The sequence below is a fragment of the Wolffia australiana genome, chromosome 14 (assembly GCF_029677425.1).
Source record: "Wolffia australiana isolate 7733 chromosome 14, ASM2967742v1".
Lineage (NCBI taxonomy): Eukaryota > Viridiplantae > Streptophyta > Magnoliopsida > Alismatales > Araceae > Wolffia > Wolffia australiana.
Genome location: NC_135848.1, coordinates 10,678,903 through 10,706,281, shown reverse-complemented (window position 1 = coordinate 10,706,281; position 27,379 = coordinate 10,678,903). Strand labels below are relative to the sequence as shown.

The 27,379-nt window shown below is 45.3% G+C and overlaps 2 protein-coding genes across 3 annotated transcripts; one reads left to right on the top strand and one right to left on the bottom strand.

The window, feature by feature from the left end:
• Positions 1 to 332: 332 nt before the first annotated feature.
• Positions 333 to 27,377, bottom strand: LOC144711608 (uncharacterized). 2 transcript variants are annotated; one of them, XM_078585592.1, is made up of 7 exons: positions 26,303 to 27,377; positions 25,641 to 25,711; positions 13,455 to 13,702; positions 13,121 to 13,379; positions 999 to 1,178; positions 697 to 852; positions 333 to 597 (listed from the first exon to the last, which is right to left on the bottom strand). In XM_078585592.1, exons 2-7 carry the CDS (start codon positions 25,698 to 25,700, stop codon positions 424 to 426), a joined length of 1,077 nt encoding a protein of 358 aa, XP_078441718.1. In that variant the 5' UTR covers positions 25,701 to 25,711; positions 26,303 to 27,377; the 3' UTR covers positions 333 to 423. The 2 variants fall into 2 exon arrangements, with proteins under 2 accessions (XP_078441718.1, XP_078441717.1); XM_078585591.1 differs by having other exon boundaries at positions 13,455 to 13,705; positions 26,303 to 27,360.
• LOC144711607 (uncharacterized) lies at positions 1,933 to 5,343 on the top strand. The gene is made up of 2 exons (XM_078585590.1): positions 1,933 to 3,616; positions 3,943 to 5,343. Exons 1-2 carry the CDS (start codon positions 2,539 to 2,541, stop codon positions 3,969 to 3,971), a joined length of 1,107 nt encoding a protein of 368 aa, XP_078441716.1. The 5' UTR covers positions 1,933 to 2,538; the 3' UTR covers positions 3,972 to 5,343.
• Positions 27,378 to 27,379: the final 2 nt, after the last annotated feature.

The following is a 27,379-nucleotide window of genomic DNA, read 5'->3' as shown; positions in this document are numbered from 1 at the left end:
GGAATTCCTACTTCGTCTCGTCCTCTACCCCTTCCGATACAAACCTAGAACAAGGTTCGTATCATTCCTTTACCATCTTGTGAACTATTCTTTTCACAGTTCTTGGAATTTTTCTTAGCGCATAGACTCAGTCCTACTGTATTTCTTGGTGTACTGTATTTTCTCTCATATTTCAGTGTTTCTTGATCTGTTCTTAAGGAGGTACGTATCAGGATTAATGAGTCAGCAAAAGATGGTTTGTGCTCAAACCATCCAAAAGTCAAGGAGCAAAGTTTGTTCTGCATTTTCTTCATAATATTTAGGAAAGAATGAAAATAAAGCGCATGGAATTGAAGTGAATGTGGATTAATGAATGAATAAAGCATGTTTCTATACACAGACCAGTAACGAGATACGAGCGAAAGAAAGCTACATGAGAGATGATCATAGGGAAGGGTAATGGCCCAAGAACTCTGCATACTTGGTGCCATTTAATGTATCTCTGACTTGTTCCCAATTCTCCACCTGCTCCCACAGTGGCCTGGTGTGGATCCTTACCTGGCGGCTGAATAGATTCCTTGTGGGAACTTCGAGGAAATCCATGACTTCCATCAGTTTCTGAAACATCAGGAGGAATTTAATAATAAAAAAGAAGAAAAAGAAGAATCAGGACTGCAGATTTGGGCAATAATTTTACGCCTAGGCGATTGGAAATACCGTATGATTGTTTACTACGTCCTCGTAGTAAAGGATTATGTGGCGGGTGGGATTGAAGTAGTTTATTGCCTCCGCTGCCATTTCTTCGGCTCTTTTAAGATCAGGTATCAGAGAGCTCACATTGATCCTCGGCTTGTATGTAGCAAGCACTTCAGCCTGACCATGAATTAGCAAAGGTACAATAGCACTATGGTTGGTTTGATGGATAAGTATACATGGGCAAGAAAATAGTGATAATAATCAAGAATTTTAAATGATAACATGACTTGTTTTATAACTAGAGAGAAGAAATGATGAGAGACCTCGGCTTTGGAATGGACATGGGATTTATGAGTCCCGTTGAGTGGCTTTGCAGTCTGATCATATGCGTTTGCTGCGATGGAGACCATCCTGCTCAGGAGATTCCTCCTCAAAAGAAATATTCCAGAGACTCCTCTCCGCTTGAAGTAGTCGACTATTTCTTCATGGTATTTGAGAACCCCCTGCATTACCACCCAAAATAGTATGAATAAAAAAATACACCTCTTGGATTGTAAACGGGTTAAAATTAGTAATTGAACAGAAGAAAGAAATACTGCACTTTGAATACTGTGTGCTGCTGTTAGATGTAGGGTTGTAAATTATAATTTGCCTCTTGAGTTTCCTTTCCTGCCAGTGATCTGAAAGCAGATCAAAAGAATATACTACCTTCAAAAACACTCTCTGGCTGGCGGCGGACCTGGCAGCAGCTAGAATTTTGGAAAGGAGGACTTGACGACAGATATACTAACTTCAATCGTCCTCCCCATACTTCTCGGGTTGCAAGTGAGCCTGGATATTAATGGGTCCACTGAGATATATTGAAATAGAATAAAAGAAAGAATAGAGAAAAATAGATGGGGAAAGCACTCTACTACTGACACCCCCCTTCAAGCTAGTGAATTGATGCTTCTGATAGTTCAACACTCAAACTTAGCGTGATAGTGATACAGTCCTCCCTAGGACTTATCAAAGCAAACGACAGAAGGGAGAAGCCACGTCACATGCCAGCGTGGAACATGAGCGCTGCGGAATGAGTACTGTTAGATCATGTGGCCCAAAATGTACCATCGGGCCCATATCCTATAAATGGGCCCGAGCATTGTAAAATATGACCGTTGATTCCAACGGTCATACTCTCCAACGGTCGAATATGCAGCCCCTCTAAAAGGGGACATGTAACATCTGTAGTGTGGGACTTTTGAATGAAAAAATTATTCTTTTCTCCTTCTTATCTTCGATTTTTCCCAAAGTGACATGCTATCTGAGCAGCGGTTGTAGGCACCAAAGGGCGACAGTTCTTTTTTCTTTTTCGGCAACAAGTTCTTCTTGCAAGATCGGAAACATCGTTTGGCGACGATTTCGGCGTCCTTAGGCGACGTTTTTCCGGCGGTGGCATTTCTTCTAATTTCAGCAACGGTTTCGGCAAATTCGGCGTCCTTGCGACGATTTCGGCGTCCTTCGGCGACGACTCTCGGCGGCATTTCTTCCTGCAACGACTTTCGGCGACGTTTTTCGGCGTCGACTTCCGGCGTTTCTTTCAGCAGCATTTCTTCGGCGACGTTTTTTCGGCAAGTTCGGCGACGTTTTTCAGCGTCGACTTTTGGCGGCCTCTTTCAGCAGCATTTCTTCGGCGACGACTTTTGGCGTCCTTCGGTATTTCTTCAGCTACGATCTCGGCAAGTTCGGCGACGATCTCGGCGCCCTTCGGCGGTGATTTCGGCAGCATCACTCTGCGAGCTCGGCGATTGAGAAGGAAGTGGTGATTTCAGAGACTAACGACTCCGTGAGTGGTTTCAGAAAGACTCCGTCTACTCATTTCAGATGGGAAAATCCAGGATGGTTGAGAAGGAATCCGAAATCACCTCCTTAACCTCTGTTAAGACCGGTGAGACACCTACTCAGCCAAGATTGATTTTACCAGATCTTGACATCAAGTATAATGGGATCAATGGACAAAAGTGGATAACTTTGGTCCAAAGGTCCCTCAAAGCTATCTACTTGGGGAATCACCTGACAGAAGACCCTCCTTCAGAAGACGCTCCCAAGCTCGAAAGAGTAATTTGGGAATCTGAAGAAGCCTTTATCACCAACTGGATGATCAAGAATATGGAATCAGACCAGGCAGACGACTATCTACTTATTGACTGCGTACGAGACTTGTGGCAAGAAATTCAGAGATCATGTGCCGAAACTCATAGCGACTACCGGGTCTATGACCTTCGAGAACAAGAAAAAGCGTTGAAACAGGGAAGCCTGTCAATTTCTTCCTATTCTGCGAAATTAAAGGCCATACGGAGGGAGCTGGACCTTCTCTGGCCCACAGGCGACAAGAACTCACCGTCCTATCTCAGAGAAACCAAATTTAGAACTCTCACTTTTTTGATGGGGCTGAATTCAGAGTATGAAAATCTTAGAAGTCAATTGCTGCACAGAGAAAGATTTCCCACCTTGGTGGAAGCTATCTCTGAATTACAAGGGGCAGAACGGCGAAAGAAGCTTAATTCCAAAGATGGCGTGACACCTACCCCTGTCTCAATGGCTCACTTGGCTAAGAAAGGAGAACCAAGGAGCAACGTGAATACGACAGCCACGTCCTCTACCAATTCCCAGCACCAGAAGTCCACTCCACAGGAAGGTACCTCTTCAGAACTTACCTGTGGCTATTGCAGGAAACCAGGCCACCTTAAAAGGGATTGCAGAAAGTTAGCCTGGAAGGAAGAACAAATCCGGAAAGGGACGTGGAACCCAGGGCAGCACAAGAAAGCCTATGTGGCTAGTGAAGGAGAGGAACCATCTACTGCCAGGAAGGGGGAGGACGGAGGGGAAATTCAGAAGCTTATTCAGTCGGAAGTGAAAAAAATTCTCCAAAAATTTAGCTCCACATCCCTCGTACAGTCAAGTATGAAATTTGCTTTCGCTACGATTATAAATACACCTGCTACAGTTTCTTGGATTTTAGACTCTGGGGAGACAGACCATATGTCACCCCACAAAATGCTATTTAAAAATTACGAATCAAAAACTAGTAATCTCAGAGTTTTTACCGCAAATGGGGGGATATTAGAAGTGGCAGGAAGGGGGTCAATTGAAATTAAAGGAAAATTACTGAAAGGGGTTTTACATGTACCTGAATTAAAAGCGAATTTACTGTCTTTAATTCAGTTAGTAAATGATACTGGCTGGCGGTTTATTCTAGACTCAGATTCTTGTTTCCTATGTCTTAAGGAAACCGGACAGAAGATTTCATCTGTTAAGAGGAAGGAAGGGCTTCTTTTGCTAGATGGATTGGAGGAGGATGAAGAGCAGACATCCACTTATACCGTCCAGAGTGAAGAGCGGATCACCCTCCTGCATAGGAGATTAGGACACCCCTCCTTCCATGTTCTGAAACATTCTCATCCCCACTTATTTAAAGGGATTGTTTTTGATTATTTAAATTGTGAAAGTTGCCAGTTTGCTAAACACAAATGATCCTCTTTCCCACTTTCAGACCACAGAATGCAATCAGCATTTGAATGTATCCACAGTGATGTATGGGGACCTTGCTCCATACTCGGACTATCCCATCACAAATGGTTCATCCTATTTGTGGACGATTTCTCTAGATATACATGGGTATATCTACTGAAATCCAAGACTGAAATTCCATCTGTTATCATTAAGTTTTGTGAAATGATTCACACACAGTTTGGGAAGAAAGTCAAGATATTTAGATCAGATAATGCAACAGAATATTTTTGCGGAAAAGTAAATAATTACATGGAAGAAAAAGGAATAATTCACCAGTCCTCATGTGTAAATACCCCTCAGCAGAATGGTCTTGCTGAGAGGAAGATTGGCCATATAATGTCTTCAGCCCGAGCCCTTTTGTTTCAAGGAAATTGCCCCAAGAATTACTGGACTGAGGCAGTTGCAACGGCCACTCACCTTATAAATAGAACGGCTTCGAAAACACTGAATTATCATGCTCCTATTGATCTATTATCTGCTGAATTTTCACATTTATCTTAAGGACTAACCTCCCAGCCAAGGTGTTTGGCTGTGTTGTGTATGTTCAAGTGCATCATGCAGGGAAATTGGATCATCGAGCCCTAAAATGTGTGTTTCTGGGATATTCGCCAACCCAGAAAGGTTATAAATGCTATCATCCAAGCTCCAGGAAGATCTTCTTCACTGCAGACGTGAAATTTGACGAAATCAGAATGTTCCATGCTCATTCCGAACGGTCAGAAGCGTATCTAGAGTCCACTGAGCCAGGAAGCGACAGTATACAGCGAAGTCTCTCCTCAGCATCCGAAAACCAAGATACGATCGTGGCTATAAGCACTCCTCCAAGTCCGCCTGAGGAGGAGGAGGAGTCTTACAGACCATGGGATGATTCCAGTGAAGAAACAATGCCAGCAAGTGAAGAAGACTCAGGAAATGATGGGTGGTCCATTGCTATAAGCAAGGGAACTTGTAGCTGTACAAAGACCAAACTCTATCTGTTCGTGCGATACTACGCCTTATGGGCTAATGGGCCCTATTCTATAAGCCCATTAGCCCTCTTATCATTCTCTCTCTCCTAGGATATATATATACCCACATATGTACTCCATTGAGGTTATGTCATCACCTTCCCTCTTCCTCTCTTGACATGGTATCAGAGCTCCAGAGCTCTTCCATCTAGGGTTTGACATCACCTTCTCGCTGTTTAGCGAACCCGGAGCGTGACCGACGGATCAGCCACAGCGCGAGCTGTAGCCAGCCCGCGGAGCTTCCGGAGAACCAGCCGCGCACCAGCCGCAGCCGCGCACAGCTGCAGCCGCAGTCGCGCGCCAGCCGCAGCTGTGCACATCCGCAGCCGCAACCGCGCGCAGCCGCGCGCCAGCCGCAGCCGCGCACAGCCGCAGCCGCGCGCCAGCCGCGGCCGCGCACAGCTGCAGCCGCAGCTGCAGCTAGCAGCCGCAGCTTGCAGCCTCAGCCGCAGCCCTAGCCGAAGCCGCAGCCCTAGCCGCAGCTTGCAGCCTCAGCCGCAGCCGCAGCCCTAGCCGCAGCCGCTGCCGCAGCCCTAGCCACAGCTGCAGCCGCAGCTTGAAGCCGCAGCACGAGTTGCAGCCCAGTTACAACAGCAGTCTCAGCTACTGCCACGGTTCCGATGTCGGAGGAAATTTACTCCACGTGTCAGACTCGTCAACCGGCCGTCACAGCCGACGGCTTCACCGATGCAGATTTTCAACGAGAACCCTTGTCACACAAGGTTACTCATTCCCTGCTGGCGGTTCCCGACTCGACGTGTCTCCAGGGCCCGAATTTGCTACAGTGGCGTCACTTTGTCGAGACCACTCTCAAGGCTCGCCAATTGTTCAAGCATTGTACGCAAGCCCCTCTTCCATCGACCCATCCGCACTATGCGGCGTGGGAAGCCGAGGAACACTTCGTCCTTGGTTGGCTCTACACGACCTCCCTGTCACCCTCGTTCCGTGACCGGTTCCCTCGCTGCTCCACCGTGAAGGGCTTTTGGGACCAGGCCAACACCTTTGCGACGCGAAGGGACAACTGGCGCCTCTTTATGCTAGTGGCCAAAGCCAGCAACCTTCGCCAGGGCGCACTGTCCATCTCGGACTATGCGCTGGAACACAAGAAGCTGTGGGACGAGGTGGACTACTACTTGCCGACGGATGATCCGACGTGCAAGTCATTCCAGAACACTCTTCGCCTCCGCTTCTTGGGGTTTCTTTATGGTCTCAACAAGGAGTATGACGACACTCGGCGCCGTGCCCTACATCGCAAGGAAGGCCTTCCGTCCATTGATGACTTGGCGAAGGAGCTCCAGGAAGAGGAGAGCCATTTCCATGTTCTTGGCACTCTATCCCCGGAGGCAGCTCGTGACTCGACTGCCCTCCTCGCCCGACCTCCCTCGCCTGCTCCTACTCCCAACGCGGAGGTGGCCCCCTCCGTGCTGATTTGCTCCTACTGCAGCAAGCCTGGACATCTTCGCAAGTGGTGCAAGAAGCGTCAGTACGACAATCGGAAAAAGGAGGCTGCCGTCAGGAAAGCTATGGTAGCCGCCTCCTCTTCCCCCTCTACCAGCCCGGCGACTATCGAGCAGCTCCAAGCTGACTTGGCCCGTCTCCGTGACCAAGTGGCTACCATGCAGACTCCAACTCAGTCCACGGCACACTTTGGTGGATTTGGTGTGTTCTCTCTCTCTCCGTCTGAACAGTGGTATTGTGGTCACACGGCTCCCCACTCGCCTCTCGTATCGGATACGAGCTGGGTTCTTGATTCGGGGGCAACCGAACACATGACCCCGTTCAATGACCGGTTTGTATCCTACGAAAGGCATAGTGGGGACCGTACAGTTCTTACAGCCGGTGGTGGACGGTTGCGTGTTGCTGGAATTGGGGCAGTTTTTGTAGACGGCCTCGGAGTGGTCAGCAATGTTCTTCATGTCCCCGCCCTACAAGCTATACTTATGTCTCCTCAGCGTTTGGTTGACAGTCTGTCCTGTTCCTTTCATCTCCAGCCTGATGGGATGTTTCTGTCTGACAAGGTGGGTCGGACTACACCGACTAGGCGGGAGAACGGGTTGCTGTTGTTGGACGCTCTTGGTGCTTCCTACTTCACCGCCAACTCCGACCGGCGGATGTGCAGCGTATGGGACGTCTCCAGTTGGCTCACCAACGGCTGGGTCACCCTCCATTTTCAGTTTTACAGCGTCTCTTTCCTTCGATGTGTACTGGATTGGACCTTCAGACTATTGTGTGTGAAGCCTGTCAGCTGGCAAAGCACCGTCGTTCATCTTTCTCTCCGTCCACCTCACACTCATCCACTCCATTATTTCGCATCCATAGTGATGTTTGGGGACCCGCCCCGCAGGCCAGCCTCAAGGGCCACCAATACTTTCAGATCTTTGTTGACGAGGCCACCCGCTACACATGGGTCTACTTGTTGACCGCCAAATCTGAGGTTGCTCCGACGGTCCGTCACTTCTGCACCATGGTTCGTACTCAGTTTGGTCGGGGTATTCAGCGGTTCCGCTCCGATAACGCGCGGGATTTCGTCAACACCGAGCTGGCCACGTACTTTGCTGACCATGGGATTCTCCACGAGTCCTCCTGTGTGGCCACCCCTGAACAGAACGGTATGGCAGAACGTCGAATCGGGTATGTCACGTCGACTGCCCGTACCCTTCTGCTGAACTATTCTGTTCCGTGGGCGTATTGGGGTGAGGCGGTCTTAACGAGCACCCATCTCGTAAACCGTCTCCCCTCCCAACCCCTCGGGTTTGTCAGCCCACTGGATCGTCTCACCACGGCTTTCCCCCATGTCTCGCTGCGGACTGGACTACTCCCTCGCATCTTCGGGTGCACGGCGTACGTCCACGACACGGCTCCCTCTCGCACGAAGCTCGACGCTAGAGCTCTTCGGTGCGTCTTCGTCGGGTACGCTTCTCTCCAGAAAGGTTACCGATGTTACCACCCTCCGTCTCGGCGGTTTTTCATCTCGGCAAACGTCACCTTTGCCGAGCATGAGTCTTATTTCGGTGACTCTACCTCGTCACGCCTTCCGCTGGATGAGGCTTCTTCGACTCCTTGGAACCCTTTCCATTTGTGGGACCCATTCCTCCGCCGTCACTGTCTCCCGCCACGTCCATTTCTCCCTTGCCCCCTACCGCCTCATCTCTCGGTGCACCGTATCCTCCTCCTAGTGCACCCCCTTCCCCCGGGGAGTCCTTCTCTCACCCCGGGAAGCTACCTCCTACTCTCGGTGCACCGTATCCTTCTCCTAGTGCACCTCCTTCCCCCGGGGAGCCTCTCTCTAACCCCGGGGAGCTAGCCTCTTCTCCCCCCTTTGCTTCCGCTCCTCTGTCGGACGATGCGTCTCCCTCGCCTACTGATGATGATGCTCAGTTGGGATGGCCCATCGCCCTTCGAAAAGGGGTTCGTCAGTGCACTCGCACACCTCTCTACCCCTTATCTCACTATCTCTCTTTTGACCGGCTAAGCCCTTCCTACCGGTCCTTTCTTTCTCACATCGAGTCGCATCCACTTCCTCGTCGCCTATCCGATGCTCTTGCTTCTCCTCATTGGAAAGTGGCGATGGATGAGGAGATGCAGTCCTTGCTCAAGAACCACACTTGGGAAGTCGTTCCACTTCCTCCTGGCAAGAGGGCGGTGGATTGCAAGTAGATTCATGCCAAGAAGCATCATGCCGATGGTACTCTCGAGCGCCTCAAGTCTCGCCTTGTGGCTCGGGGGTTTACTCAGTTGTATGGCGTGGACTACTTCGAGACATTCTCTCCTGTGGCGAAGATGGAAACAGTCCGTCTCCTCTTGGCGCTTGCAGCTCACTCCGACTGGCCGATACGACAGTTTGATGTGAAGAATGCATTTCTCCACGGTGACTTGACGGAGGAGGTGTACATGCAGCCACCTCCCGGGTATACACTTGGCCCTCCGGGCACCATCTGCCGGCTGCGGAAGTCTCTCTATGGACTGAAACAGTCGCCGCGGATGTGGTTCGGTCGGTTCTCTTCGGTCATGAAGACCGAGGGTTACACTCAGAGCAATGGGGATGCCTCCCTATTCTTCCGTCACAGTCCCGCGGGTGTCTCCATTTTGGCCGTGTACGTCGACGACATCCTCATCACGGGGTCCGATTCTGCAGAGGCCGGCCGCCTCAGGTCTGCGTTGGCCAAGGAGTTTGAGATCAAGGCCCTCGGGCCTCTTCGCTACTTCCTCGGCCTTGAGGTGGCCTACTCCCCCCGGGGGATCTTTGTGTCACAGCAGAAGTATGCCGTCGACCTACTGGCCTTGACAGGCATGACCGAGTGTGCGCCGGTTAGTACTCCCATCGACCCTAACATCAAGTTGGGTAAGGGGGAGGACTCAGCACCGGTGAACGCATATCAGTACCAGCAAGTGGTGGGGAAACTCCTGTACTTGACCCACACCCGCCCCGACATCAGTTTCGCTGTCAACCTCCTCAGTCAGTTCATGCACTCTCCGCGGGAGATCCATCGTCAGGCGGCCAACCGGGTACTTGCGTACCTAAAGGGCTGCCCCGGGAAGGGCTTGTTCTTTCCTCGGAGTATGGAGTCGACCGTGAAGGTGTACACTAATGCGGACTTTGCCGGCTCAGTTGTGGACTGTCGTTCCATCACGGGGTACTGCACTTTTGTCTTCGGCAGTCTTGTCAGTTGGAAGAGCAGCAAGCAGGACAAAGTGTCCCGCTCCAGTGCTCAAGCCGAGTACCGGGCACTTGCCGATGGGGCCTCTGAAGGCCAGTGGATATACCGGATCCTCCATGACCTTCGTGTGGAGTATTCAGGCCCGATCCACTTCTACTGCGACAACAAGTCGGTAATCGCTTTGGCAAAGAACCCTGGCCAACAGGGACGGATCAAGCATATGGAACTCCACCGCTACTTCTTCAAGGAGCGCGTGGACGAGGGCATCTTTGACTTGGAGTTTGTTCCATCCGCTGATCAAGCTGCTGATGTCCTCACCAAAGGACTATCTCGCCCTCTCCTGCAATGTGCAGTGTCCAAGCTCGGCATGGATGACATCCACACTTCGCTTGCGGGGGGGTGTTAGTGCGATACTATGCCTTATGGGCTAATGGGCCCTATTCTATAAGCCCATTAGCCCTCTTATCATTCTCTCTCTCCTAGGGTATATATATACCCACATATGTACTCCATTGAGGTTATGTCATCACCTTCCCTCTTCCTCTCTTGACACTATCCAGTCAGAAATTACATATCCTACTCCCGGCTCTCTCCAGAGTATAATCGGGTGGTTCAAGCTCTGATGACAGTATCTATTCCGAAGAATGTGACGGAAGCTATGTTGTCTGCAGAATGGAAAACGGCTATGGAAGAAGAAATGGCAGCACTAAAGAAGAATGGCACTTGGGAGATGGGCCCACTCCCACCTGGAAAGAAGTTAGTGGGAAGTCGATGGGTGTTCACTGTAAAATATCATTCAGACGGGTCAGTTGCACGACACAAAGCACAGTTGGTGGCACAGGGATACACTCAGTCTTATGGAGTTGACTACAACGAGACCTTTGCCCCGGTTGCCAAGCTAAACACGGTCCGGGTCTTGATCGCACTTGCAACAATGTTTGATCGGAAACTTTATCAATACGATGTGAAAAATGCCTTCTTACATGGAGAATTGAAAGAGGAAGTTTTTATGGCACCTCCTCCTGGGTATCGTCTAAGTCACAATTCAGGGGATGTATGTCATCTCAAGAAATCTTTATATGGACTGAAACAATCGCCGAGAGCGTGGTTTGGGAGATTTTCAACAGTTATATTAGCAGTTGGATTCTTTCAAAGTGAGGGCGACCACACTTTGTTTATAAAACATGGCAAGGATGGGAAGATCACAATCCTGATTGTATATGTGGACAACATCATCATCACTGGAGACGACCACATTGAAATCCAGAATCTGGAACAACATCTTTCATCATCTTTTGATATCAAGGCCCTAGGTCAAATGACATATTTCCTGGGAATTGAAGTGGCTTATTCTCGGTCGGGGATCGTACTCTCTCAGCATAAGTACATTCTTGATCTGTTAAGAGAAACCAGAAAATTGGATTGTTGACCAGCAGCTACACCAGTGGATAACAATGTTAAGTTAAAGGCTGAACAAGACGACAAAGACGCACCGGTAAACAAGACTTCATTTCAATGACTTATTCGCAAGCTACTTTATCTTAACCACACACGGCCAGATATAGCTTTCGCAGTGAACTCTCTAAGTCAGTTCATGAATGATCCTCGGGAATCACATCAAAATGCAGCAGATCGCATCCTAGCATACCTGAAAGGGTCAATTGGACTTGGCCTACTATTTAACAGAGGAAATGAGCCAAGCGTATCACTCTACACGGATTCTAACTACGCAGGATCGTTTGAAGATAGCAGGTCTACCTCTGGGTATTGCAGTTTTATCGGAGGGAACCTCGTCACCTGGCGTAGTAAGAAAAAAAAAAAGGTCTCTTTGTCAAGCGCAGAAGCCAAACTCCGAGTACTGAAGAAAGGAGTATGTGAAGGAATGTGGCTTAAAGGTATCTTACAGGATTTGAAGGTGTTCCCTGACAGAGGGATGATGCTGTACTCTGATAGCAAATCGGCAATTGCTATGGCTAAAAACCCAGTTCAACATGAAAGGACGAAACATGCACGGGTGGCGCGACACTATATCAAGCAAAGTATTGATGCGGGATTCATTATACCCCACTACATCCCGTCTTTGGAGCAAATTGCAGACGTTTTCACCAAAGGCATTCCTGGTCCACAGTTCCAAGCCTTAGTGTCCAAGTTGGGCATGATTAACATCTATACCCAACTTGAAGGGGGGTGTTAGAGCATGTGGCCCAAAATGTACCATTGGGCCCATATCCTATAAATGGGCCCGAGCATTGTAAAATATGACCGTTGATTCCAACGGTCATACTCTCCAACGGTCAAATATGCAGCCCCTCTAAAAGGGGACATGTAACATCTGTAGTGTGAGACTTTTGAATGAAAAAATTATTCTTTTCTCCTTATCTTCGATTTTTCCCAAAGTGACAAGTACTACCATGAGCAGAAGAGAATAAAAAGGGGGGCAGCAGAAGCAGATTGGTGCGTGTTCTTCCAGAGTTAGTTACAGGGAGATTCTCTCGGGGGGGAAGGGCCGATTCAGCTCGTTCCACCGCCATCGCAAGGAGGGACCCTATCCAGTCTACAAGTTCTATTCTCACAGACTCGTTGGAGAGTTCCTATTTCTCATCGCTATTCTCTTTCGGATTGAGTTATGTTTCTGGAGATTATAGTTCCTATACATGTCGACCGAGAGGAATTACATGCCGCATTTGTCTGATTTTATCGATCATAACTACTGCGGAATGTTTTATCTAGTTGAGCTACTTGCGGCATAGCCAAGTCCTACAGCAGGAAGCTATCGCGAGAGGGTTCCATCAGATAGTTCTCAATGTCTCAAATGAAAGCTAAAATCCTACCCTCCACCTGAGTGAAAATGTTCCCTAACAACATAGTTTTAAAAGGCACACTAATGAAATTAAAAATCACTCATCTGATACAAGTAATCAGAAGTTGAAATTATAAACGAAGCAAGAAATTATCAGAATGATGTACCAAACCGTGCCATCTTGGAAAGATCACATTCAAATGCGAATTATTTTCTTAAGAAAAATGATGTATAATATAAATGCGAACGTGGATCATTTTATTAATGTTCTTGAAGTACTATGTTTAGGGGAGGAGGCACATGCCAAAGGTAATCCCACAATGCACCAAAGAAATACGTGATGAGAAAATACAAAAATCAGAAATACGAGATAATAAATGAGAATTCATAATTAATACCAAGAGTTAGAACCTGCTTCTCGTCCCTACCTGATTAAACATCCACTTCAATCCAACTGCCGCTGAGCATTCATTCTTTGAAGCACTACTAGCCCAGTCAAGGTTGTAAATTTTGTCTAGTGTTTGCAAGACAGATGAGGCATTACTTCGTCTCTGCTTGACTGAGAATATCTCCCCGTTGGAACTGATGTTGGGATGGCTATTCAACAACGTCTCAAACCACCCACTACCAGACCTCTGCATGGACAAAATTGCAAAGAAGCGGACAGGATTGCAAGCACACTCCGCCCTGTCAACAGAATAAATGATCGTAATATTAAGTAACACAGATAAGAGGAGAGGAATTTTTACGGTGATGATGCACCTGTCAAAGGTCGTTGGTCTTGGATAATGCAACCTGCCATTTTCAGGTTGAGTGATGGAGACTGCACACTGGTCAACACTCATGCCATGCTCCGGAATACTTTTATTGTTCATCACATAAATGCTGTATCTCGACATTTGCTTCAGGTAAATGAACCAGATGTACATCCCCAGTAATGTTGCAGAAGCAATTGCAACAAGCCCCATCATAATGGCGAAACCTTTCTTGGTCTTCTTTCCAAACAAATCCTGCTGAAATTTCATGAGCAGTTTAATAATCAGATGTAGATTTTGATGCTTAGAACATTGGCCGGCAATATCAAAAGGCACGTTATTTCTTCAATATTTTGAATCATGGCTGAAAATAATATTTCAATGTAAAAAATAACACAAGAAAACACATTAAGTGATGCATAATTTCAAAGATGGCCGTCATATCTGACCTCAGTGGCTTGTTAGGGCTATCTTAGCCCTTAAAAACATAAGCCCTCATGGGAGAGCAGGAATCATTTTGACATTGAAAGTTCAAGAAAGATTCGTTCGTAACCCACCTGTCCAATTTCACTGCTGTTTTCAATGATCCCCTCTCCCTGCAATAGTCTTCCATCATAGGAACTCCAGAAAGCTCCCTCTGGGTTGATCTTTTCCCTATCTCACAGTCGATCATCTCCTTCTCATCTCTCTTCCCTCATCTCATTACATCTCCAACTCTGATTGAAACATCAGAAAGATATAATTACTGTCAAAGATAAGAGCCTAATCAGCCCTAATTCGGCCTCTAAACGGGCTCCCAATCATGCCCCAAACACACTCCTAATCGGGCCCACCTACAGCCCAAATCGGGCCCAATTCCCAAGGCCAACGGCTAGTTAAACTAGCCGTTGGAGGGTCCAACGGCCATCCATTTTTCTCTCTATAAAAACCCCTTCATAGGGGATGTACTTATATCTATCTTTTTTCTTGAATGAAAGTCTTTTTCTCTTGTTCTATCTACCTTCTCTTGTTCCACTTTTGCCATTGATGCCGAGCTCAAGGGAATCAGGCCAATCCGTCATGGTATCAGAGCAGGTCTGATCATTCTTTCAACTTCCTTTAGAGCTTGCTCTCTTTCAGCTGCATTAGGGTCATCCTACGGGAGGATCACGATTTGCAGAGGCAAATTACTATCTTAAAGGATAGCTAAAGCAATGGCTGACGAGTCTATGAAGCTCCAAGCGCCTAGTGTGCCACCTACATCAACCGGGCCTACCTTGATAGTACCGGATTGATGGTTGACACACCTTCCTGTTCTGGCAAAATGCAACATCTTCAATGGAAGTAATCTTCTTCTCTGGGAGAGAACAATAGAAGCTGCTTTAAAGCCTCGAAGGCTCCGTCATCATCTGAAGGAAGACCGCCCAAGTGAAGACCATCCAAATTTCCAGATATGGACTATGGAGGAGGAGTTTGTCTTTGCATGGATGCTTGATTCCATCTCCACAGAGCAATTGACGAGGTACAACTCCTATGCAACCGCAAAGAATCTATGGGCAGCTATCCATAGAAATCATTCTAAGAGACATGACAAGACCAAGATCGTCAATCTCATCTGCCAAGCCTTCAAACTTAAGCAAGGCGACATGGATGTTCTCACATACTACAACAAGCTGAGGGATCTGCATAATGAGCTAGATCATTGTCGTCCACCCTCTACTGATCCAGTAGCTCGAGCTTATGAAGCAACTAATCGCCTTTGTCAATTACTTCATGGGCTACGACCGGAGTTTGAGATGTTGAGGAGTCAGCTATTCAATCGTGAAGAAGAACCTTCATACGACGAGGCAGAAGAAAAAGCTATGCAAGAAGAAAGTCGTCTGAACTCTGTCAAGGAAGCTGTAGAGAGTACTGCTTACTTCACGAAGGGGCAGACCCAACAGAAGAGCGACCAAGAGAGAACGGCACCTGTTGAAATCAGGCCCCCCAAAGAAGACATTTTCTGCAATTACTGCAAAAAGAGGGGACACACCAAGGATAAATGCTGGAAGCTGCACCTCCACACATTGCTAGAGCACATCTAGCACTACAAGGAGAGCAAAATTCGGGTAATACCATTCCTTCCATGCAGGATTTCCAGAAGATGATGAAGGAAGAATTTCAACGAATGTCGTCTCAACTGGTGAACTCTGGATCCATCATCGGCTCTACCTTGATGGCCAACTCTGGTAACAATAATTTTTTACCTAAAATGGCTTTGTTTACTAAGGATCTTACAACTGCTTGGATCCTAGATTCAGGAGCTACGGATCATATGTCATCTAGGAGAGAATCCTTCATGACATATGAAAAAATTGCTCCTGGTAAGCATGTACAAACTGCTGATGGAACACTACTACAAGTAGTGGGAATTGGTAATTTGAGTATACAACCCATTGGAGAACTGCAAAAAGTGTTGCATGTTCCTAAACTATTGGTAAACTTAATCTCAGTACAACAATTAGTTAAGAAGGAGGAATATACTGTTCTTTTTGATAATTTGGATGCATATTTATGCCATAAGGAACTCTGGCGGAGGATTGGACTAGCTAAAGTCCAACAAGGCCTCTACTATCTTCCCCGGAACCATCCTCGACACATAGAAGGAGGCCAAACACATGTGGCGGCTACTGTCACACCAAATGTTTCACTCATGGAGATCCATCAAAGAATGGGTCATCCATCCTTCCATCTCTTAAAACATATGTACCCTCACCTTTTCAAAAACATTGTTGTTGAAAATTTGATATGTGAAGCTTGCCAACTAGGAAAATTCAAGCGCACTACATATCCACCTAGTGACTCCTCTACTACTCATCCTTTCCAAATAATCCATTGTGATGTTTGGGGACCATCTCCACACCAGGACATACTGGGATTTAAGTACTTCCTAGTATGCGTAGATGACTATAGCAGATACACCTGGGTGTTCCTCCAGAAACACAAATCTGAAGTAACCAAAAATATCAAAGGATTATGTGCATTAATACAAAGACAATTTGGTAATCAAGTACAAGGCCTTAGAACGGACAATGCAAAAGATTTCCTGAATAAGGAATTTTCTGAATTTGTCACTTCTGAAGGCATCAGACATAAAACCTCATGCCCTTATACTCCTCAACAGAATGGAGTAGCTGAAAGAAAAACAGGTGATATTGTTGACAAGGGAAGAACCTTACTAATCCAAGGAAATGTCCCAGCAAATCTGTGGGGATTTGCAATAATGACAGCTACTCACTTGGTAAACCGACTTCCCTCTAAGGTCTTGGCCTTCAAAAGTCCACTAGAAATAGTTGAAACATACTATCCAAGTGTACATTTGAAGACTGGACTACCTGTTCGGGTATTTGGATGTATAGGCTATGTGTACAATCACGCCTATAAGCAGAATAAACTAACTACAAAAGGTTTGAAATGTGTCTTTGTTGGTAATTCTGTCACACAAAAGGGATACAAGCTATACCATCCTATTACCCGAAGGTACATTGTATCCAAAGATGTTGTCTTTGATGAGAAATCCTTCTATTATAAGCCGCATGGTACTGAAACTCATCAAGACATAACCCAGTTGCTCAAAAGTGAAGCAACAACAACACCAAATATGGATACAAATCAAGAATCATGTGTAAGGTTTGGGTTAGAAGAAGGGAAAGAGGAAGATGGTCCTGTTCTTAACTCCACTGAGGCAGATCAACCTACACATGAAATAGAGATTCCTACGCCTAGTTTGTCAACTAGAGACGGGACAAAGGAAATGGAAGGAGTACAGCAGTTGACTCCATATCCAAAGTATTATCAGAGAAAGAAGGAGAAACCAACTGTGTTTGAGGAGTTGAATGCAGGGGGAGAAGAAGATCAGTATACTGACATAGAACATGATCATGCTCAGACTGACTGGTCAATTGCCCTCAGAAAGGGAAAACGAACATGTGCCAACACCATACGGTATCCAATGGAAAATTATTTAAACTTTATGAATGTCTCCCTTTAGTATACCATTAGGATCCTTATTTCATTAGCCGTAAATTTAGATTGGCCTCTGAATCAGTATGATATTAAGAATGCTTTCCTTAATGGGGACCTCAAGGAAGAGATCTACATGGATATTCCACCTGGATATGAGGATGAATTAAGTCGAGGTAAAGTATGTCGACTGCGAAAAGCCTTGCATGGTTTGAAGCAGTCACCTAGAGCATGGTTTGGAAAATTTACACTAGCAATGAAAGAACTTGGATACAGTCAAAGTAATGGTGAACATACCATGTTTGTTAAAATTAAATCTGAAAAAGGGATAACGATTAAATTAGTAACCTTGAAAACCATTTAAACAAAAATCTTAGAGTTAAGCAATTAGGACCTCTAAAATATTTTTTAGGTATTGAATTCGCTAGATCAAGTAAAGGAATACTAATGACACAACAAAAATATATTTTGGATATCCTAAATAAAACTAAACATATGAACTGTCGTGTAAGTGAAATTCCCATTGAAGCTGTGAGAAACAATGTCCAGATCGCTCACAGTTGAGCTTCTCAGCAGAGAGTCGTCGGCTAGGGTTTTGGAGAGAAAAAAGACTTACTTTTCTAATTCGTTCCCATAGTCTTATGGGTACACGGTGGGCCCCACTTACTGGGCCTAAAAACACTCATACATAGAAAGTACTTAAAAAGGAAATACAAATAAGATAAAAGGAACATAAAGAAAATATACTAGCTTGACGAGATCCCTCGCTGACACCCCCGCTCAAGCTGGTGAACAGATGCTTCTGATCCCAAGCTTGCTCCGTATATGATCAAACAGTGCTCTTGTCAGACCTTTGGTGAAGACGTCTGCAACTTGATTCACAGATCTGACTTGTTTAATCAGAACACGACCCTGGTCGATCTTCTCCCTGATCCAATGCTTGTTTAGCTCAATATGCTTTGTTCTGTCATGTAGAACAGGGTTGTGGGCAATATCAATTGCTGCTTTTCTGTCACAATACAAAACAGTAGGTTCCTTTTGCTCCAGCCCAAGTTCAGTAAGAATGTTTCTAATCCACAATGTCTCACAGATACCTTTCACCAATGCTCTATATTCTGCTTCAGCACTGGATAACGAAATTTCCTGTTGCTTCTTACTCCTCCAGGTTATCAAATTTCCTCCCATGAATGAGCAGTAGCCTGATGTTGACCTCCTGTCTATCAGTGATCCTCCCCAGTCAGCATCTGTGTATACTTCAATATCTGCTCCTCCATGGCTTTGATACAAAATTCCATGGCCTGCTGACCCCTTCAAATACGCCACTACTTTATAAGCGGCTTCTAAGTGAGATTTCTTGGGATTGTCCATAAATCTACTCAATAGCCCAACTGCGAATGCTATATCAGGTCGGGTATGATTGAGATAGATCAATTTTCCAATCAGTCTTTCGTATTGCCCTTTGTCCACAGATGCTTCTTCTTCACATAATCCCAATTTCACATTGGAATCAATGGGTACATAAGACGGCTTACATCCCCCCATTCTGGTCTCTTTTAGAAGATCAAGGATATACTTATGTTGTGATAGAAATATCCCATTTGGAGAATACGCCACCTCAATTCCAAGAAAATATCTCAGTCTTCCGAGTGCTTTTATTTCAAAGAGTTCTGATAGTTTGCCACTTAAGGCTCTATTCTCAACTTCATCGTCCCCTGTGATAATTATATCATCCACAAAAACAAGTAATATTGAGATTTTTTGTGACGTGGAGCGTTTCACAAACAGTGTGTGATCACGGTTGCTCTGTTTGTATCCCATATTGATCAAGCTGCATGAGAATTTGCCGAACCAAGCTCTTGGGGACTGTTTAAGTCCATACAAGGCTTTCTTCAACTTGCATACCTTTTTTCCTGATTCTGTCATATAATGTCCAGGTGGTAGCTGCATATAAATCTCCTCATTCAAATCACCATGGAGAAATGCATTCGTTACATCATACTGCCATAACCCCCAATTAAAATTAGCTGCCAATGCAATAAGAATACGTACCGTATTGAGTTTAGCGACTGGTGCAAAGGTCTCGCCGTAGTCTATTCCATAGGCTTGTGTGTACCCCTTGGTGACAAGTCTAGCTTTATATATCTCTAGAGTCCCATCAGCTTGATATTTCACAGCGAATACCCATCTACAACCCACAGGACGTTTACCAAGTGGGGCATCAACAATATCCCAGGTGTTATTTCTTATTAGTGCTTCCATCTCAATATCCATAGCCTTCTTCTAGTTCCTCTCTTTTAGTGCTTCAGCATGGGTTCTTGGAATAAACATGGAATTAAGAGCTGTAATAAATGATTTATATGCACATCCCAAATGTTGATAGCTTACCACATTGGAAAGTGGATATTGGTGCTTCTGAGTACACTGCCTTTTTCCTTTCCTCAGAGCAATAGGCTATCCACTATCATCTTCTTCCACCTCAGCTGTTGTATCAAGAGTGTTGATTGCCTCCCTCTCTGAGGGTTCTTCAACTTCACCCTGTCCATTCTCATCAACTTCACTTGATGATTCTTCCTGATCATATTCTGTCCTTGGGAGTCTTTTATTTCGAATGTCAGATATGATTTGAGGCTTGTCCAGGGCGCTACGACTCATGACTATCTCTTGAATGCCAGACAGAGGTGGCTCACGGATTTCTTCATTCAGCTTTTCTTGTGCCTTGAAGAAACTCACACTTTCATGGAATGTAACATCCGCCGATATCAGCATTCTCCTTGAAAACGGATCATAACATTTATACCCTTTTTGAGTATGAGAATAACCCAGAAACACACATTTCACAGCTCGAGGACTGAATTTATCTCTCGGATTATGAATGTGTACAAACGCTGTACAGCCAAATATCCTTGGAGTCAGATCAGTCTTCAACCGAGCATGTGGATAAAATTTTATCATCAGGTTTACGGGACTTTCGTAGTCAAAAGATTTTGATGGTAATCTATTAATTATATGCACGGCTGTCAGGACAGCTTCCCCCCAGAAACTTTTGGGCACTTCATAATGTAAGGGCAATGACCGAGCCATTGTAGTTACATGACCGATCCTTCTTTCTGCTACCCCGTTCTGCTGTGGAGTATACACACAGGACGATTCATGTACTACACCCTCCTGAGCAAATAGAGATGACAGGGTCTTGTTGAAAAAATCCTTGGCATTATCCGACCTTAGTCGCTTGATAGAAATATCAAATTGATTCTTCACCATACGAAAGAAATTACCAATTACTTCAGCAGCCTCAGATTTGGATTTCAGTAAATAAACCCATGTTAGCCTGGTACAATCTTCTACAAATATTAGATACCATCTTGCTCCCGTTAAAGTTGTGGTTGAGGATGGCCCCCAAACATCACAATGAACGAGATAAAAAGGTTCTGTACTTCGTTCTCCTTTCCCAGGAAAGGGCACGCGCTTATGTTTAGCATATTGACACGTATCGCACAAGACATGAGAAGAATTTACTTTCTTAAAGAACACCGGAAACATAAGTTTCAAAAGTTCAAATGACGGATGTCCAAGACGATAATGCATCAGCTTAATATTCTCCAACTGACTGCTACACTTCAGCTCCCGAGCATTGCAGTTCGATGTATAGGCTTCCTCAACACGGTCGTTCAGGTACACCAGCCCATTCTTCTCGTTAAAAGATGAAGTCCTCAGGTTCTTGGCCTTGTCATAAACAAAACATCCATCAGACGCCATCATAAAAGTAATATGTAAATCTTTAACAAGTTTCTGAGGAGATATGAGCTGTGCCCGAAGTCCTGGGACATGCAAGACTTGCTTAATAATACCCAGATTAGCGATTTTAACATCGCCTATCCCAGTAACCGGCAACATCTCTCCTCCTGCAGTAAACACCCGTCTACTCCCTTCATAAGGAGCATAATTATGAAACTTCTTATAGCAGGGAGTCATATGATCCATGGCACCTGTGTCAATAATCCAGTCTGAATAAAAATTAGAGTAAGAAGTAGTCTCACCCACTCGGGCCATAGATGTAGAGCTGATCATAGTCTTCAGCTTGTCGAATTCCTCCGTCAATTTATCATATTCTTCCATCTGAACCGTTCTGACACCGTCTCCTTGTCCTTCTCCAGCACTTGAATCTGCTTCTTTAGCATCTGTAGCATGAGCTTGGACAGGCCTGAGGTGTGGATTTAAAATCCAACAGTGTTCCCTTGTATGATTTCTCCTCTTACAATATGAGCAGTGAAGATTGGACTTATATTTGCCACCTTGACCCTTCTGACTTTGAGTATCTTCTCCTGATTTCTTGTCATATTTGTCACTTGCACCTTCATGTCCAGATGATGCCCCCGTGCTTGCTTCGCCTTTAACTTGATGCGGGTTTCTTCATTAAGTACAATCTGAATTGTTTCTTCCAAATTGGGTACATGTTCACGGTTGAGAATCTGACTCAGTAAACTCTCGTATTCTTTGTTCAGTCCCATCAGGAATCTGAACATACGATCTTGTAGGGTTGACTGCCACTCCTCAGGATTTTTGATTGGTCTGAAATGGTCAATTGCTAGCCACAGAGTTTGAAGTTCTTCTGCGTATTCTGCAACTGACATCTCACCCTGCACCAGCGTAGTTGCCTTAGTAACTAGCTCAAATATTCTCCAGGTGTGGCTCTTTCTCACATTACTCTTCTGAAGATGATCCCAAATTTTCTTCGTCGTCTTCAGATATAAATATTTCCGGAATCGATCTCCAGCCATACTGCTCAGCAACCACTGACGTACATTTGCATCTTCACGTTTCCAGGCTTTATATCTCGGGTTACTCGAGTCGACCTCATGAGTAAGGTGATCATTGAGTCCCCTGCTCTCAAGAATCATCTCAACATATTCGCTCCAATCAAGTAGGTTGAAGCCATTGAATTTGACTGTCTCCGGCACAATAGGAAAGATTACCTGGTTCAAGATCTCTCGTCCAGCTTCAGTAGTCTGAATGATAACCTCCTGGTTTGCTTCCCCAGCCATATTTGAGACCTAGTCGCCTGTGTTGATAGGACCTTCTTGAGCCAAGTCGACTTTATGTGGTTAGCCTCCTAAATCGGAAGTACGTATTGCCAGTGGTGCCTTGAATGGCTTTCTGCCAGTCTGCTGTGGAACATTTCCACCACAGGTACTCGACAGAGATTCGTTTTTGACTTCTGTCGAAGTTCGACTCTTCTCCTGCGTTGGCAGATGAACCACAGAGAAGACGATCCTGCTGAAGAGCTTCCTCACCGTGGCGGGAACTGGGAGAGAAGCAGAAGAGAGATTTCTCCTCTGGGCGTCCTACGCCTGGAGCTCTGATACCATGTGAGAAACAATGTCCAGATCGCTCACAGTTGAGCTTCTCAGCAGAGAGTCGTCGGCTAGGGTTTTGGAGAGAAAAAAGACTTACTTTTCTAATTCGTTCCCATAGTCTTATGGGTACACGGTGGGCCCCACTTACTGGGCCTAAAAACACTCATACATAGAAAGTACTTAAAAAGGAAATACAAATAAGATAAAAGGAACATAAAGAAAATATATTAGCTTGACGAGATCCCTCGCTGACAGAAGCTAATCACAAGCTAACTATCGATGAGAGTGACCCTAAAGTAGATGTAGGATTTTATTAAAGTATTGTGGGAAAATTGTCATATCTCTCACACACACGTCCAGACATATGTTATGCGGTAAATGTACTCAGTCAATTTATGCATTCCCCAAGAAATTCCCATTTTCAGGCTGTTAACAGAATTCTCAGGTACTTGAAGGGAACTGCAGGACTGGGCATTGCATACAAAAAGACAGGTAAGCTTGATCTGATTCTGTACACCGATTCTGACTATGCTGGCTCTCGTCTTGATTACAAGTCTACTACAGGATATTGTACTTTCCTGGGAGGGAACCTGGTAACATGGCGAAGTAAAAAACAAGTTGTGGTCTCAAAGTCAAGCACTGAAGCTGAGTTCAGAGCAATGTCAAAAGGGATCGAAGAAGCAATGTGGATCAAAGGCATACTTGACTACTTGAAGGTTGGGTACTTAAACCCAATTATTATCCGCTGCGACAACAAGTCTGCCATCAGTATTGCCCATGACCCAGTCTATCATAATCGGATGAAGCATGTAAACATTGATAGATTTTACATCCAAGATCATCTGGAGCAAGGACTACTCAAGGCAGAACACGTCAGTTCTGAAGAACAGTGCACTGACATCTTCACCAAGGGGCTCCCAGTTTGAAACATCTGGTGTCCAAGCTTGGAATGACCAGTATCCATTCCAGCACTTGAGGGGGAGTGTCAAAGATAAGAGCCTAATCGGCCCTAATTCGGCCTCTAAACGGGCTCCCAATCATGCCCCAAACACACTCCTAATCGGGCCCACTTACAGCCCAAATCAGGCCCAATTCCCAAGGCCAACGGCTAGTTAAACTAGCCGTTGGAATTGCCAAAATAGAGCCATTGGAGTGTCCAACGGCCATCCTTTTTTTTTCTCTATAAAAACCCCTTCATAGGGGATGTATTTGTATCTATCTTTTTTCTTGAATGAAAGTCTTTTTCTCTTGTTCTATCTACCTTCTCTTGTTCCACTTTTGCCATTGATGCTGAGCTCAAGGGAATCAGGTCAATCCGTCAATTACTGTTACGACTCATTGGGCCCACTAGGGGTATTATTGTCTTTCTACATTTCCATGAGGTTTCCTTTAGTTTGTAGCCCTCCTTGTTGGAGGGCAGGACATGAAGTATTGAGTTGTTTCCCCTAGTAGTCTCTTCTCCTCTCTCCCTCGACGATGTCCACTCCATCGAGGCCTCCGGCGACGTCCACTCCGCTAGGGTTCACCCCATCTTCGATACGATCCCGGTCAATTACACAACCTTATTGGGTCAGCCCCAAGTCCAATGAGGCTAATATTGTCTTGTCCATAAGGCATTCATCTCAAATAATTAACATTTTTGAGCTTTCCCTTCTGCAGGGATTCTGTCTGCGGCTGGGGGCTCTAGGACACTTGCGACATAATTTATCCACTTTTTGTATAAATTTAGTGTAATCTAAAGTTAGGGTCTATATGGGACATTTCACTGCTTAATCTTGCTCTGCCCGAATTCAAAGACTACTGAGACCTCCAACGGCTGGCCTAAGAACACTAAACTTCCCTGCCTTTAAATAGCTGCTCTAATAAGATGCAACGTGATAGGAACCTTCCTAGGTCCTATCAAAAGAAACGAGCTAAGAAGACTCAAACAACCTTGACCACACATTGTCCGGCCGGGTCAAAACGCTTGGACCGAGACTTCAAGCCTATATATGGAGGGCTCGGATCCGAAGGCATCAAGAATTCAGTTGCGGCGGTTACGGCTGGACTCTAGGAGATCTCTCCTGATCCGGCGAAGTAGAAGAGCCATTCCGGTCTTCTCTTTTTTTTTTTCATTTCTTCCACTTTTCTTCATCCTGTTCTTGGACTACAATTCCTCCATTGAAACTTGATTCTTGTTAGTGATATCAATCTTGTTCATCAGAAGAAACGAGCTAAGAAGACTCAAACAACCTTGACCACACATTGACTGGGCAGGTCGAAATGCTTGGACTGAGACTTCGAGCCTATATATGGAGGGCTAGGACTCCAGGAGAGCTCTCCTGATCCGGCGAAGTAGAAGAGCCAGTCCGGTCTTCTCCTTTTTTCATTTCTTCCACTTTTCTTCATCCTGTTATTTGACTACAATTCCTCCATTGAAACTTGATTCTTGTTAGTGATATCGATCTTGTTCATCATCTCCCTCTCCATCGATATTCTGTGAGGAGAGACCTGACAGAAGCGAATTCTCCTCAGTCATCGCAGGTTCTTTAGATCGCCTATTTCTTCTCAATTCTTCAATAGATCATCAAAGTGATCCCTCCAGAACATAAATTAAAATAAAATACCTGCGACTCCAAAATGGAACCCGAAAAATGCAGACACGGGACGAAAGTTTGATGACAAAAACTAAGAATCGGTATTAAATGAATGGTACTCCGTCTGGTGGAATAAAGAAGAAAAAAAATGACTAGTTCTAAATTTTCATAAGGTTGATCAGGAAAAATATACAAGAGAATAACTTCAAATGTCCAAAATGATAAATATTGGATTCATTAGGTATGCCGACTCGTCAAAGAAGTTGAACGAAGCTTTCTTACCTGGAAGAAAACCTGATGAAGAATTGTCCAGTTCATACATTTCTTCATTGTCGCCATCATTACATACGCGGCTGAAAGTCAAAATAACATCAAAGTTAACTCATATAAGCTCTGATACTAGATTAAAAATACGTTCTAATTGCAAAAAAAGCTTCACTAGTGCCTCATAATTAACAAACAACATCAGGAGTCTAGACGCACAAATTTTTTTAAGACATTCCTTCTGTTTCCACCGGAAGTTCCTCTAAATAATAACTTCAACACAGGAAAAAAGATCATAAAAAATAGCGTTCGCATTAATCATCATATATTAGCATCTAAAAACTTATCACAAAAAATTGCATCGAGACGGTGTTCTTCATGTTTAACGATCTCATGTCGGTACGGCGATACTTTTCAATGATCACATACGTATAATCATACTGCACCTCGATCAATAGTTCATAAGATCATCAATATTTAATCAATATTTCATAAGATCGTAATTTTCGTGTCGTATCAGAGAAACTTTCCGTTTGTTTTCCATCATCATCATGATCTAAAATAAGGTTTCGCGCGACAGTATTCTAGATCGTTCTCATTCAAAGGTATAATCGAATCGATCGAAAAAAAACTCGGAAGAATATTATAATACATTCTACGGGTTACTCAGTTTGTCGCACCTGAAATGTTGTTCAGATTAACCGGCAGATCTCCGGCGCCGGCCTACGAGCTCCTATGAAAAACTTATACGCCGCCGCGCGATCCATATGCTTTCTCTCTCTAGAGCTCTAGAGATATTGACGGAGTTCAAGAGAGAGAGAACAATGCCGAGACAGAGATCGGCAGAGCTCTTGAGAAAATGAGACTAAGCAAGAGAGAGAGAGAGAGATGAAGAATGAGAGAGAAAGATAGAAAGAGACAGAGAGAGAGAAAGGAGAGAGAGGAAGAGGGACAAGAAGAGAGTATGAGAGAGAGAATGGTAGAGAAAGCAAGAGAGAGAAAGGGAGAGAGCAAGAGAGAGAAGAAGAGAGTGAGAGAGAGAAATAGAGAGAGAAAGGGAGGGAGAAAGAGAGAGAAGAGGAGAGGAGAGAGAGAAAGAAAGAAAGGGAGAGACAAGCGAGAGGAGAGAGAGCAGGGAGGGAGCAAGAGAGAGAGGAAGATAGAGAGAGAAAGGGAGAGAACAAGAGAGTGAGAGAGAGAGAGAACAAGAGAGAGAACAAGAGAGTGAGAGAGAGAAAAAGGGAGAGAACAAGAGAGAGAATAAGAGAGTGAGGGAGAGAGAGAGAGAAAGAAAGGGGGAGAGGAGAAGAGAGAGAAATGGAGGGAGCAAGAGGGAGAGAGAAGAGAGAGAAAGAGGGAGAAAGAAAGAAAGGGGGATAGAAGAGGGAGAGAGAGAAAGAGAAAGAGAGAGAAAGAAAGGGGGATATAAGAGAGAGAGAGAGAGAGAGAGAGAGAGAGAGAGAGAAAGGGAGGGAGCAACAAGGAGAGAGAGAGAGAGAGAAAGGGAGGGAGCAAGAAGGAGAGAGAGAGAGAGAAAGGGAGGGAGCAAGGAGAGAGAGAGAAATGGAGAGAAAGGGAGGGAGCAAGAAGGAGAGAGAGAAGTGGAGAGAAAGGGAGGGAGCAAGAAGGAGAAAGAGAGAGAAAGGGAGAGAAAGGGAGGGAGCAAGAAGGAGAGAGAGAAGTGGAGAGAAAGGGAGGGAGCAAGAAGGAGAAAGAGAGAGAAAGGGAGAGAAAGCAAGAGAGAGAGAGAGAGCAAG

Bases quoted from the DNA above. Each gene is read 5' to 3' on its own strand.
- LOC144711607 (XM_078585590.1), top strand. From the start codon at position 2,539: ATGGGAAAATCCAGGATGGTTGAGAAGGAATCCGAAATCACCTCCTTA. The intron at 3,617-3,942 runs GTATGAAATTTG...CTATGTCTTAAG, and splicing joins CACATCCCTCGTACAGTCAA to GAAACCGGACAGAAGATTTC.
- LOC144711608 (XM_078585591.1), bottom strand. From the start codon at position 25,700: ATGATGGCGACAATGAAGAAATGTATGAACTGGACAATTCTTCATCAG. The intron at 13,706-25,640 runs GTAAGAAAGCTT...ATGAAATTTCAG, and splicing joins TTCATCAGGTTTTCTTCCAG to CAGGATTTGTTTGGAAAGAA. The intron at 598-696 runs GTATTTCCAATC...CTGATGTTTCAG, and splicing joins ACGTAGTAAACAATCATACG to AAACTGATGGAAGTCATGGA.